Below are 12,641 nucleotides of genomic sequence, written 5' to 3'. Positions count from 1 at the left end.
TTTTTTCCCTCATACAAAGCTGGCCAAAAAATACAATCAAATGCAATCATTGTGAAATCTGTGTGAAAACAAAGCAGCGGTAAGCTCAAAATCTTTGTCTAAAAGTTTTGAGAATAAAAATGCAGATCATTGTATTGTAGTGATCAAAATGATTAACAAACCATGACAACACTTTATGTGTGTGATTTGCAATGTTTCATGCATGCAGCATTCTTTTATCCCTTCCCCTTGAACAAGGTGACTGTAATTTTTGGTCTCATTCCAGGCAAAATTTTCTGTCATGCACCCAGGCACCCACGTTTGGGCACATGTGGGGCCAACAAACTGCAGGCTTCGCTCACACCTTGGACTTGTTGTGCCAGCTAAAGTTCGTATCCGAGTTGCCAATGAGACAAGGTAGTATAGTGTTGCTGGTATAATTAAAATATGTTGCGATGACTTTCAGGGAGGAATTCATTTGCCATTTCTTCATATGTTTGTTTACATACCATGTCTGTACTGTGTTTTGCACTGTACCTTTTGCAGTGACTCAGTGGTTATGGTGTTCTGCTTCGTGTGTTGATTTTACGGCCATGATGGCCACATTCTGGTGGTGACAGAAAATAAGAATGCTCATGTACAGAGCATTGAGTGCATATTAAAGAGCGCCAAGTGGCTAATGAAAATATGATGCCCCAAATTTCCGCACCTCTCAAAGCCCCCGTTTTGCTTCGGAACCTTACATTGAATTAATCAAGCATTTCATCAATTCATGTGCACTCTCACATTATGTGCTGGCATCCGCTCATACTGTTTAATTTTGTGCTCTCTGCAGGGAATGGAAAGAAGGCAAAATGCTGATGTTTGACGACTCTTTTGAGCATGAAGTTTGGCACGAAGGGGACAGCTTGCGGCTAGTGCTCATCGTCGACTTCTGGCATCCTGATTTGTCAGCAAGTCAAAAAGCCAGCTTGTCGCCAATCTAGTCTTTATACACTTATTTCTGGCTTTTGACTCTTGTGCTTAATTTTTAAGGTGAATGAATTTGTTAGCCTTTGTTTGAACGTATCACGTGCCACTTCACAGTGCCTTTGTGTTATATGTAGCCACATATGACTTATTTATTGAAACAAGTTTAGTAGGGATTCCATGCTTGTTGTTGTTCGGTGCTCTCTGGGACTCTGCCAAAGAAAAATAAAAAGGCTGCACCTTCTCTTTTGCATGGGGACAAGCTACTCACAATTCCTTAAGTAGCTGTGCCTGGCAGCATCATAATAGTTTACTGAGTGGGATTGCGGCTTCACTTGGCATTGTAATGTTGCCTTGCCACGTTACTGCAGTACATCCACTGGGTAAGCAGAAACACAGTGACCTTAATAAAGTCTTGATTACTTGTTGAAGTCAGAGGTGTCATTTGAATTCTCACTCCTGCTTACACAACTTAATATTTGGTTCCTCGAATGCCTTGCTTTCGGAATTCAGATGTTGTTTACCCATGTATTTATGTTCAAGATTGCCCTTTCTATGCATCTGAACCGTGGTTATTTCTTTTTCTTCCTTTCATTGCCCCCTTCCGCGAACTCGGACGGCACGACCTTGACAAAAATGTGATGGCGTGCAGTTTGCCTCAAAGGGACATTTACTGCAATACATGTGTGCTTGCGGTGAAGCTCGCATACTAACGGTAATGCCAGAAAGCAAGGGGCGATATGTAAAGCTAGAATTAAACATAACTTAAGTGAATTCGACGACTCAGGAAGATTAAAAAAAAAAAAAAAAGTGTCTTTAGTGACAGCCGTCCACGGAAAATGTGGAGAGAAGTTTCTAATTTTACAATGCAGTTATAAAGTTCAAGTGATCAATAAAGCTGTGAATAGGGAAATCGCATGATTATGACGTTTAAACTACGGTGGGAAGAAGGCGACGTGTCCCTTTATTAAATTTCGTGTATGTCTAGTAGTAAGGTTATATGGGTATAATATCCAACTGTTGCGTAAAGAATGTTTTTTTCTGCCGTCCTGCTAGTCTGCTGACTCGTTCGCGCTCTAATTTCGCACGGTGCTGACATTCAGGAGTCCGGATGTTGTTTCGTCCGAAATCTTACCCCCACACCGTGGTCCAAAATAAAGCACCCGATTACACCTCCTGTAATATTAAGAAGAACGGTGGCGCCGTCTATCGTTGCTACGTAGAAATACGGCGTGCACCATGTTTTGTCGTAACAGCAACAGATGGCACTATTATAAAATTACATGTTTCTATGCATTTTTAGAATAGTTCAGCATTGCCAGCACAAACATGGTGTTAAACGACATGCGCCGAGGTATGAGAAAGCGCAAACGAGCCGGCATTTACCATCGTGATTTTTTATAAGATTATTGACGTATTTCGTCAATACATATTTCGCCAATGGGACAACGGTGTACAAACTCTATGCGCGTACTTTCAACTAGGTTTATATCACATGTGCTTAAAAGGAGGCGGTAGGGGTAAAAAAAAAAGGAAAAAAAAAAGAAAAAAAAAACTGAGGAAAGACAATTAATTTACAGGACACTGAACGCGTGCGGTAGACCGACACCGAGAGGCCGTGAGTACGTCCCAAAGTTTACTCAAGTGGTTTATGTGCTCTGCACCGGGGGTTGTGCGGGTGAGGGGGAAGCGGAAGGCCATCAGCCATAGACGTCCTTGAAAATTCTAGGCTTCTGTGCTACGGTGGCTAGATGGCGTATCTGTGCCATCGATCACCGGCGGAGATCGGTGATATGAAAGAAAATCTGACGAAGATGGAAAGATAACGGGAGAGAAGTTGAAGCGCGTAATGGCGCGTGCTCCTGAATAGAGTACTCTATAACAGATCTAGTCACTCGCATAGAGTTTCTTGGGAGTTTCCTCGCTCGTGAACCATGGAGGAAGGATGTCGTGAACCCATGTTTCTTCCTCCGTGCGTGAACCTCCACAGCCTACTCCGGATGGATGAGATCACAGTGCATTTTTAGCTGTCTCTAATGTTTTGTGATCAGCCGCAGTCTCTGGCGAGCGCCAACACCGGTAGTGCCATGGTGCCGCGCGCCCTGATAGCGCCTGGTCGAGCCTGACAAAATAGTTTCAGTATTGTAGGTGTTATGTGATAGTTTAATGTCTGTAGCAACACCTAAAACTATTTGTTGTCCGTAGTTTAGGAGTTCATTTTGACTTTGAGTCAGCGATGACGTCACATACATTAGCCTTCTACGTCATCAAAGTGCGTCGGAAGTAGCTCCACCTACTGCCGCTATACCGGATATTGCGTGTAGTAAACATTTTGATAACTTGAAGAAGCGGTGAAGCGGTTGGCGAGCACTTTGTTTGTGCGTGCACGTTGGTGCGCGAGTGACAGGGTATTTTGTCGGCAAAGTTCAAACATAAGTGGAGTGTGCGAAATTGTGCTACTTGTGGACTGTTTGCACGAACAGACCCTACTCGCCTGTTTTGAGTCTGAGCCCACTGGAAGCAGCACAAAAATGTGAACTTACCGGTGCCGGGATTACGAAGTCTGTGTAGTGAAAAAAAAAGGCCTAGCTTCGCGCGTCTGCGTTTGGTGGAAAGATATCTCGAAACAAATGAAGTGTGTGCAGTGACAAAATCGCTTCTGTGCTGCATCGGTGAGTTCCGCGCGGGATCACAATTCAATTCGCGAGGCAGTGATCGGTGACAGCGACGCGTTCTCGCGACTGCACTTTTGTAAGCTGCAAGCTCTGAACGCTGTGTTTCGTTTTTTTTTTTTTTTTTTTCCTTGTCCCAGTAGGGCATACAGTTCTCACTTCTTTTGTATAAGAAAAGAAAAGTAGAAGGAAAGGACAATAAAGTGTGTATGATAGTTGCGTTCTTTCCGCACGCTGGCAGGCAGTTGTCTTCGCACCTAGCCAAAACGTGGTTGTGAAAAAAATGCAGGATTTCACAGCACCAGGAGCAAGACACTCATGAACGGATGTGCAACAATCTCTATTCACGAAACCTAGCGCAGACTTTGCAGGCATTTTTCACGTTGCAAACGACGAAAAATGCGAGATGTTGTACGCTTTCATGCACATTTTCCCCCCATTATCTGCGCTGTTCGTGTTCATTCGCAGTAAAGTCAGCATGCACGATGTTGACTCCTGCTACGAACTTAAGTCTCACACCGCGCGCACGTGTTGTTTTTGTGAACGTAGTGTCCGCTAATGCTCGTGTAGATTAACGATTTGGGAATCACTAATCTGTCGATTAATGGTGCAAACAGAACTAATTTTAATGTAACAGTACGATAACCACCCATCAAGCAGTGGTCTCGAGCGGCTGACAATTCGACAAAATAAAGTGCATTTCAGGAAAATCAAGTCTGCATTCTTTAATATTATGTGCACGCAGGCATCTGATGTTCACATTCGTTCTGCTCGAATTTTTCTCATAATGTGTGGTCTACGCAAGCCATGAGTTGCTAATCGATTGAGAAGGAGATTAAAGTTATTGTGGAAGTGCAACTTTTTTGAATAGCTTGACATGCACATGCTAAAGAAAAAAAGAAAAAAAAAAAGGCACTGAAGCTCCGTGACAGTCATAAAGCTTTGAATATAGCTGTATTGCTAATCGTTTTGTAGCGTTTTTCATTCGTTGTATTTTTCTATTCTGTTTCTCTTGTTCTTTAGATGACAATATGGATGTAGAAACATGTGATTCCTTAACTTCCAATGGTGAAATTGTCGTTGAATGCATCAAGGATGGAACGAGCAAGCAGCCAGATGACAGTGCAGAATCTAAAGCTGACAATGCAGGCTCCTCAGACAAGATTTTGAAAAACAGTAGCATAACCAATGGCTGTCCTGATACGAGTGCAATGGGTGAAGAAATTGATGCTGCAAAGTCTGTGAATGGTACGAGCGACACCGGCGCCATGGACGAAGGGAGGCTTACAGACAAGCCGTCCTCTGAAGGGGATGTTGTTAGTGTTGCAGAGGACAGCTCCAAGGGTAACAGTGAAGTGCTAGAGTGTGGAGACAGCCAGCAGGATTCGATACCTGATGAGGATACTGAAAGAACTGAGCCCTCTGAGCCTAGTGAAGACTTCCAGCTGCCTGATGGAAAAGGGTCAGACTCCGTGAAGAGCAAAGAAACTAATTCAGAAGACTCAACTTCATCCTCTACTCCACGCAGAACTTTGAAAAAGAAGTCTAAAAAAGTCTCCAAGCTGTCCATTATGCATGCCATAGCTGAAAGACTGTCAGGGCAGGCGAAAGGAGACTTCAAGGGTGCTACCAGAATGGAACCTAAAGGTGATGGGGTATGTGTTTTTATAAGCCATGTTATCCGTGTGAAACGCATATTCTATATTTTCCTTGGAAGTGAATGTGACCTTTCAGTGTTGGCTTTTCAAGCGTGGTTGTAAAAAGTCAAATTTTAGGCCATGCAGACCAGGCTGTTCTAGCTAGACCTTTTGCCTTTTGGCAGTCTTACTATAGCATACCTGCCTACCTTTATGATTTTATTGTAAAATGCCCGATTTCTGCTTTTGTTTACCATTGTTGTATTGACACCAATAATTTTACAATTTTTCATTTGTGTCTAGCGCTGAACTGATCTCAATGCAAATACATAGACGTCCAGCGATTTTTCAGAGCCTCGCTTATTTGAACCCACTGAATTCTTGCTGACCTACCAACAGCAACGGCAGTACTAAAATGGCAGCCGAAATTTGGCTGCCATTACATGAATATTTCACTAATAACCATCATGAACATTTCTATTTTTCTGTGATGCAAAAAATTTTTTGATGGGTATACAGAAAAGTGTCCGTACAGAACAGTCAGGGAAATTTTTTTGGGATAAATTGTGCGCATAAAACAGCTTTTAGTATTTTTCACATAATTTTACTCCCTCCATGAAAACGGGGGGGGTGACTACTTCAGGACCTCAATAAAGTTTACTACCTACCTACCTACAGAATTTTAATATTTTTTGGCGTCAGCATTAGTATTTCTTACATTTTAAGGTTGGCAGGTCTGCTATAGCCATGTTTTTATGAAAAAGTTGTCTGAGGGATGCAAGACTCCGGTAAGTTGCCTTGGGAACATTTGGTGGTCTTGCGGGCATAAAACCACAACAGGAATTTTGTTTGCATGACTGGCCAGTCACATTTTTTTCTCAGTAACAGCTTTCATAGCGAAGTAACAAGAAGAAAGGATTATCTGTAATTGCAGTGTTTGCCGTGGACTACGCATAAACAAAACTCAAGGGGAAAGTAAGAAATGTTCTGGTAATCTGAAGTTTTGTTTAGGTGATATGCACGAAAATATTTTTGTATTCTTCAGATCCATCAAGTGTTGTTAATTATACTGGGATGCAGAAAAAGACACTATGCTGCTTCAGTGTATGAGCAACAAGCTGCCCAGGAATTCAGCACAGCTTCCAGGAACACTGCAGACTGTCGGCTCTGTTTGCTGTTAGTTTAATATTGTAGTGCACAGCAGATTCTAGCTATCATATTAATCATCACAGGACACTTAATCTTTGTGATCTCTCTTGTCACTTCGATGTAATTATTCACGTTGATGATGTTCATTACCATAACAAGCCTATTTGCATTTTGGAGTTGCTAAACTATTCTTCCTTTCTTGATAAGCAACAGGTTAAATGCATTAATAAGCTGAGCAAAACAGATGCTGCAGAGAAGTGGCTGACATCACAATGGGGCGATATATCATTTTTTTCTAATTCGCTGCTTCCCTGTATTACATATTTTCCCAACTAATGGCAACACCACTCATGGTTCAAATGAAGACAAGGTGCTAGCTGTATGTACTGGACCTTGTCTTTTATGCATGCTCTCATCTTGAGAGCCACATCTATATTTTTCATGTCATAAGGCAAAGAAACCGTGCCTGTACAGGCTGATTGCAAAAATCTATGGTACTATTAGCTCGGCAAACTACCTCACATCAAAGCTAGCTTTACAATTATGGAGTGGGTCCCGTGATATAGATCTCCTTAGCTCTTTAGTGTTGCCTTTTCACGCGGCTGTTTGACTGTTGCTGTTTTGTATACTGCAAAGCAGCCAATGAAGCCTGGGGTAACTTCGCTCCCAGTTAATTATTGTGTAATCATTTGTATGCATGTAATCATTTGTCCTTGAGTGGCCAAGCAAAGTCGCTGTTTTGTTTGTATAGGAGTTCCATTTAAGAAAATTTATTGATACCAGATTCTACTGTACCGTGTTGCTGCTATCTTTCAAGTCTGTTTGAATATGAAATATTCTTATGTCTGTGCCTCTGGCTTCCCATGCATTTGCAGGAATCAAATGCGAGTGACAGTACATCCGAGGCAACGGATGAGAGGTTGCCGCAAGACTCTAAAGGTCAGAGCATTTTATTTTACCTGGTACAGTGGTACCAGCTTACTGGACAACAGTCACTCTTATTTTAGGAGAAGGTCAATAGCATCAAGTGTCTTTATAGGGGCAATAAAAAGATGCATCTTTAAGTTAAGCTGGATTATTAAATTGCACTTCAGGAATACTTGAACTGGCAGTCTTGGTAAACAAGAAAAAGTGCGATTATGAAAGGCAAACTCGAGGTTCCCACGCTAGCTCTTTGTGATGCCGTGAGATTTTAACAGTGTGTTCTTTGGATTAGTTTGCATTTTTTATAAACAAAGATTGCACCACATTCTAAAAAAGCAATAAACCCACTCTAGTAAGTTCCGAGACCACTCTGTGAGCAAAAACAGCCTAATATGCTAAGTAAAATATGTGGTGTCATACTGACACACCTGTGCTGTAGTTTGGGTATAAAACTCAAGAACGGAAACCTTGCCCTTCATTTTCACTGCTCAGTTGTAAATTATATCAAGTTTGTCTGTGTAGGTACCAAGCGGTCAATGAAGTTTTTTTTTTCTTTTTGCGTGCAAGTGCCTAAGTAACATGTTCAGAGATTGCTTTACATTAGGTGGCCATGTTATGCTGTGGTAGCATAGCCTGGCTTTGTAGTGCCTCTGGCTCGGTGTAGTTGCCTGAACTGTAGTTCTCCTTTCCAGATTCTTCTGAAGCAGATCAAAAGCCAGCGAGCCCTGCAAAAGAAAGTGGCTCTTCAAAAAAGTCTGGCAACACATGTGCTGTTTGCTCTGCTGTATGTACCTCGTTTACTTTTTTGCTTTTTTGTGGCATTGCAATCTCTTTTAGATGTTTAAAATATACCAGTGGCTTTGCTGACTGATCTTTAAGTTTAGCTTTTATAAATTTCCACTTTGCAGAATTTAGGGCCTTGCCCTTACTGTCAGCTTGAATGTGCATATTCATGAGCTTCTTGCCATGCCAGGATCTCTCCTGCAACTTTCTTGTCATTACAGTGGCACTTAGGCGGCAAAAAGTAAGCACAGGGTGTCTGTTCTGTACCTTGTCACTCCCTGCTTACAACTGCTCTTTGGAAATACATGCTGGCTTATTTGCTTACTTCAGGTGCAAGACAGACGGTGCTGTTCAACATATAATCTATCATATCACCTGTTCTACCAACAGCAACTGCCAAAAAGTTTCTAACAAGTTTCATTTAGGTTGCCAACTCTTAAGTAGACAAAGTCAGGATGGGGAAGGGGGATTGGCTGGTTACAACCAACCTTGTCAGTCCATACAATCTACAAAGTTGCACCCATTTTTTTTTTAGTCCTGCTATATCGCGATTTACACCAAGGCACAGTAGTTGCCTGGCTAACATGGCTACCAATACAGATAGAGTTCAGGATCTGTCAGCACAACAACTGGACATGAACAAAAAAGAAGATAGGATCACAGGCGCTGTCTACCTTTAATCTTTAGCTTTAATCAGTGATTTCACTCCTGCGCCAAAGTGCGCCAAATGGGATTTACTGTGCCATCCTGATACAATTGACGAAAATTGCGCCTAACTGCGCCAAACAGCCTCGCATTTGACGGCATCTATCACCGACAATTGCACCACCAGGGAATTAAAACGTGCATTGTGATGATAGGCGAGCCTTAGTTGCGAACAGGATACGAAACAGCACTAGCACGTCCGTCCCGATTAAGCCACGCACGGCGCCAACGTGGCGTCTGCCTTGCAAGGCGGCTCGACGGCAAAGTGTGGTTTCTGCTGAGGCTTGTGGCTTCAACGCCTATTGGCAATGCATCAGCGGACGTTATCTACTCCGGAAACGCAGCTAGCAGTAGAACCCCGATGATACGTTTTTCACGGGACCGTTAAAGAAAAAAAAAGTAAGATCTGGGAAACGCAAGAGCCGAGAAACAGGAAAAATTGAGAAATTAGAGTAGTGTTGAACTGCACACAATGTTATTTTAATTCTTACGTGTGAAAAAAAGTCGTAGGTTCTCCCGAAAGCCGAAGCATCGATTGCGATTGCAAATTAGTAGGCAGCTATACAAAGTAATAGTTTTATCGTCCGTATAAACTTGTAAACATTCGCTTATTAACTATATTAACAAGCATGGTGTCTGCGCGCACAGGCAAACATGAAACATCACACTCGATGAGCGCAGACACGCGCTGTCAAACGCTGACGTGAGGATGCGCCGTAGCAGCAACGAACGAAGTAACCTTCCTACTAGGCCTGTATTCTGTAACGCTTTGATTTTGAAGAATTCGGTTTGGCGGTGGCGTCACATTAGGGCGGTCCGTCTATCGCTTCCACGCAAACTGAGCGCCGAGAGCACACAGCACGCACAAAGCTACGAGCCGCCGACACACCTACACTGCCTAGACTCTGCCCCCAACGCAGATCACCTTCAAGATAGGCCCGGGCGACCGCGCGGCGCAGTTCCAGTTGATGCCAGAGTAAAACGCCGCCCTCCCTCTCTTCCCCTCGCCGGTGCCTCGAGCGGGACGGATGAAGGCGCGCTTCCTCCCTGCTTTTCTTCCTTGCGCGTGCGAGATTTGCGCGCAGTCGTCAGCTCCCCTCGCACGCTTTCACTCGCACATACAAGCATACGGCGTGCGGCGACGGCGTTATCGCCCTTGGACTTTATACGGAAGATCTATGCGCCAAAACCGATTTTAGGGCCCCAATGCGTCATATACACCATCTTTAGATAGCAAATACGGATCTCAAAGGCCATGCTTTTTCTGGTGGAAACCAAAAATACGTCATAGGTGTCGCCCTGGCACTTTGGGCAGCCAATCCCAGGATCTCTGCCAGGAGGTGGGGGGGGTGAATTCTTGTGAGGGGGGGGGGGGGAGCAAGCATGTTGCATAATATGCAATATTCTTGCTTTAGCCAGAGGAATCCAACAGCAAATAAAATGCCTAGTAATTATAATAATAATGACACCAAGGATGATGATGATGTTTATATCTTCCGTGTTTTACTCAAAGTAATTTAAGAGTGAATGAATAAATACAAGACAATGATACAGTGTTTTTGTTAATCAGAAAAATTTGACCTCAAGCCACCCCCTGATTTGTAATTCAGGAGGTGGCTAAACAGCGCTGAAGGTGCACATTGAACTGGTGGGGCTGGACGCGTGGGGCGGGGAGGGGGGGGGGGGAGCAACTCGGCCACAGGGGGGGGGGGGGTTAGAAACCCCTCGAATCCCCCCACCAGTGCACCTCTGGCCAATCCCATCGTCAAACCACAAAGCCAAGCGACATGAAAAGTCAAAATGGCAGCTCGGGCCGGCATCGGGTGGCAGTTCGCAACACATGGGAACGGTCCCACATTTGCGATGCAACAGTAGGGTTACCAATGCATTGGGTCCTATGGGAGCTATATGCCGGGACCGGCCGAAAACGGCGTAACAGCCGGAAAAACGCAGCACCCGGAAACGTAACAGCGGGGTTCTACTGTAGCTTTTTTTTTTAAGTGCAGCATGACATGTGATTATGATAACTGCATGCCGCCAATGTGTCCATCATTTTTGTTTCTGGATATACCGAATGACATCTGGGAAAACTAGCAATATATGAAAAGATATCAATTTGTGTGTGTGTGTTGTGTGTGTGTCGCATGCACAGAAGAGCACTTTTTCTCCACGAGATCTGCATAGGATGGAAATGTTTACCACGCTTCTCGTAAGAACGTGCAAATTATTCAGGTCTTCGAATGTAAATTGCAACTCGCTTTTTCGAAATACTTCAGGATGTGAAAAATCAGGTGCTCCCAAATGCCAAATTGATTGCCTGCTCCAAAGTGCTCCAACATGAAATTTCTGATGCTCGAAAAATTGCTCCAAATCAGAAGTGCGCAGTAGCATCACTGTTTAATGCAAACATGTGGACGATATGTACAATGCGGAAGCACCAAAGTGGGGAAAACAAAAACTAAAACCAACACCTTGTACAACAGCGCCATGCAGCTCGGGCATGATTACACCTGATTTATTCTTTGTCTAGTTGTTGTGCTGACAGATCGTTAACACATTCCAACTCGCCCAGTTTTCTCTACTTGTACAGCTAAAGTTATTGTGAATGGTTAGGGCATACAACACAACTGGCACCTAGACAAAAACGAAATGGCCTTTGTGTTTATATCAATGCAACAGAATGCAAAAGAGAAGAATGCGCAACTGACCTGTCTGGCATAACAAAAAGGAAATATGGCCTATTGATTGTTATTCAGCAGAAAATAAAAACAAAAGTCAGGACATTTGGCTGTCTCGACTTCTAGTTGGCATTTGGGACATTTGCTTAAATGTTGGGACTGTCCCACTAAATTCAGGAGGGTTGGCAACCCTAGTTTCATCGAGTTTGGGCATTTGAAGGAGCCATTTTTCAGACATGTCATGTCAGAGGGCATGTAGTGCTATGTCTCTCCTGCTTAAGTGCTGCACTGGCAGGACACTGTGTGTGTGTGTGGCATTGTGTGGGACTGTGCGTGTATCTGTCTTGCACCAGGAGAAGACTTTAGAGAGACTTGAAAGTCTGCCCATACATATATTACCATTTTTGAAATACTGAAGAACTTAAGGCATAGGCATGAGCAGCAAATGCTGGTGGCACCATCTTGTGAGTTCAATCCACCATGATTCATTCAGAACACACATTATTGTGATTGCAGCGACCGTGTTCAACTTGACTGCTGGTGTAAACGCAGCGGCAGCAACAATAACTAATGTGTAGTAGCTTTTTTTTGGCGATAGCGCACATGTAACACGAGAACATTTCTGTTGTAATTGAACAAAGCATCGAGAAATATTTCTACCAGCACTGTTTCTGCTGTCCATGTCTCCAGTGTTCCAATATTCTGTAAGTGATAATGGGCAGTTGACAACTCTCACGCTGCACCCAACTCTTAAGTAAAGGACTCAACCTCAAGGTATAATGTGAACTTCCCGTATTGACAAATGTCCATGCAGTGTTAAGGGAAGGTCTGTCCTTAATGTCTGTCCTCTATGTTAACCACTCTCCTTAAAGGGGCCCTGGAACATTTTTGAATGTAGCAAGAAAACGTTGCCGATCTGTTAACGAGGCTCCAACGAACATGTGAGCCAAGTATTGTTGCACTGCATGCAGCAGGGAATTTGCAACCTCGTGTCAAAAGCAGTGAAAAATCGCTTGCTCCCTCCTTTGCGTTGTCGCCATGCAGTGTCATCGCAAGCAGCTGCATCCCCAACAGCTCTTGGCTGATTTCGTGATTGCGAAAACATTCTCAGTAATAGCATTTTATTGCACATTCGAATTAAATAA

At 43.4% G+C, this 12,641-nt stretch overlaps 1 protein-coding gene across 1 annotated transcript in view; it reads left to right on the top strand.

Moving 5' to 3' along the window:
• Window positions 1–3,281: 3,281 nt before the first annotated feature.
• Window positions 3,282–12,641, top strand: part of LOC119460577 (zinc finger MYM-type protein 4) — an 82,925-nt gene continuing 73,565 nt past the window's right edge. The window contains exons 1-4 of the mRNA XM_037721537.2: window positions 3,282–3,620; window positions 4,644–5,275; window positions 7,282–7,345; window positions 8,023–8,114. Coding sequence (XP_037577465.1) covers window positions 4,652–5,275; window positions 7,282–7,345; window positions 8,023–8,114 — 780 coding nt within the window. The 5' untranslated portion in view covers window positions 3,282–3,620; window positions 4,644–4,651. The remainder of the gene's footprint in view (window positions 3,621–4,643; window positions 5,276–7,281; window positions 7,346–8,022; window positions 8,115–12,641) is intronic.

The sequence above is a fragment of the Dermacentor silvarum genome, chromosome 8 (genome assembly GCF_013339745.2).
Source record: "Dermacentor silvarum isolate Dsil-2018 chromosome 8, BIME_Dsil_1.4, whole genome shotgun sequence".
Lineage (NCBI taxonomy): Eukaryota > Metazoa > Arthropoda > Arachnida > Ixodida > Ixodidae > Dermacentor > Dermacentor silvarum.
This window is presented reverse-complemented; position numbering and strand designations above follow the sequence as displayed.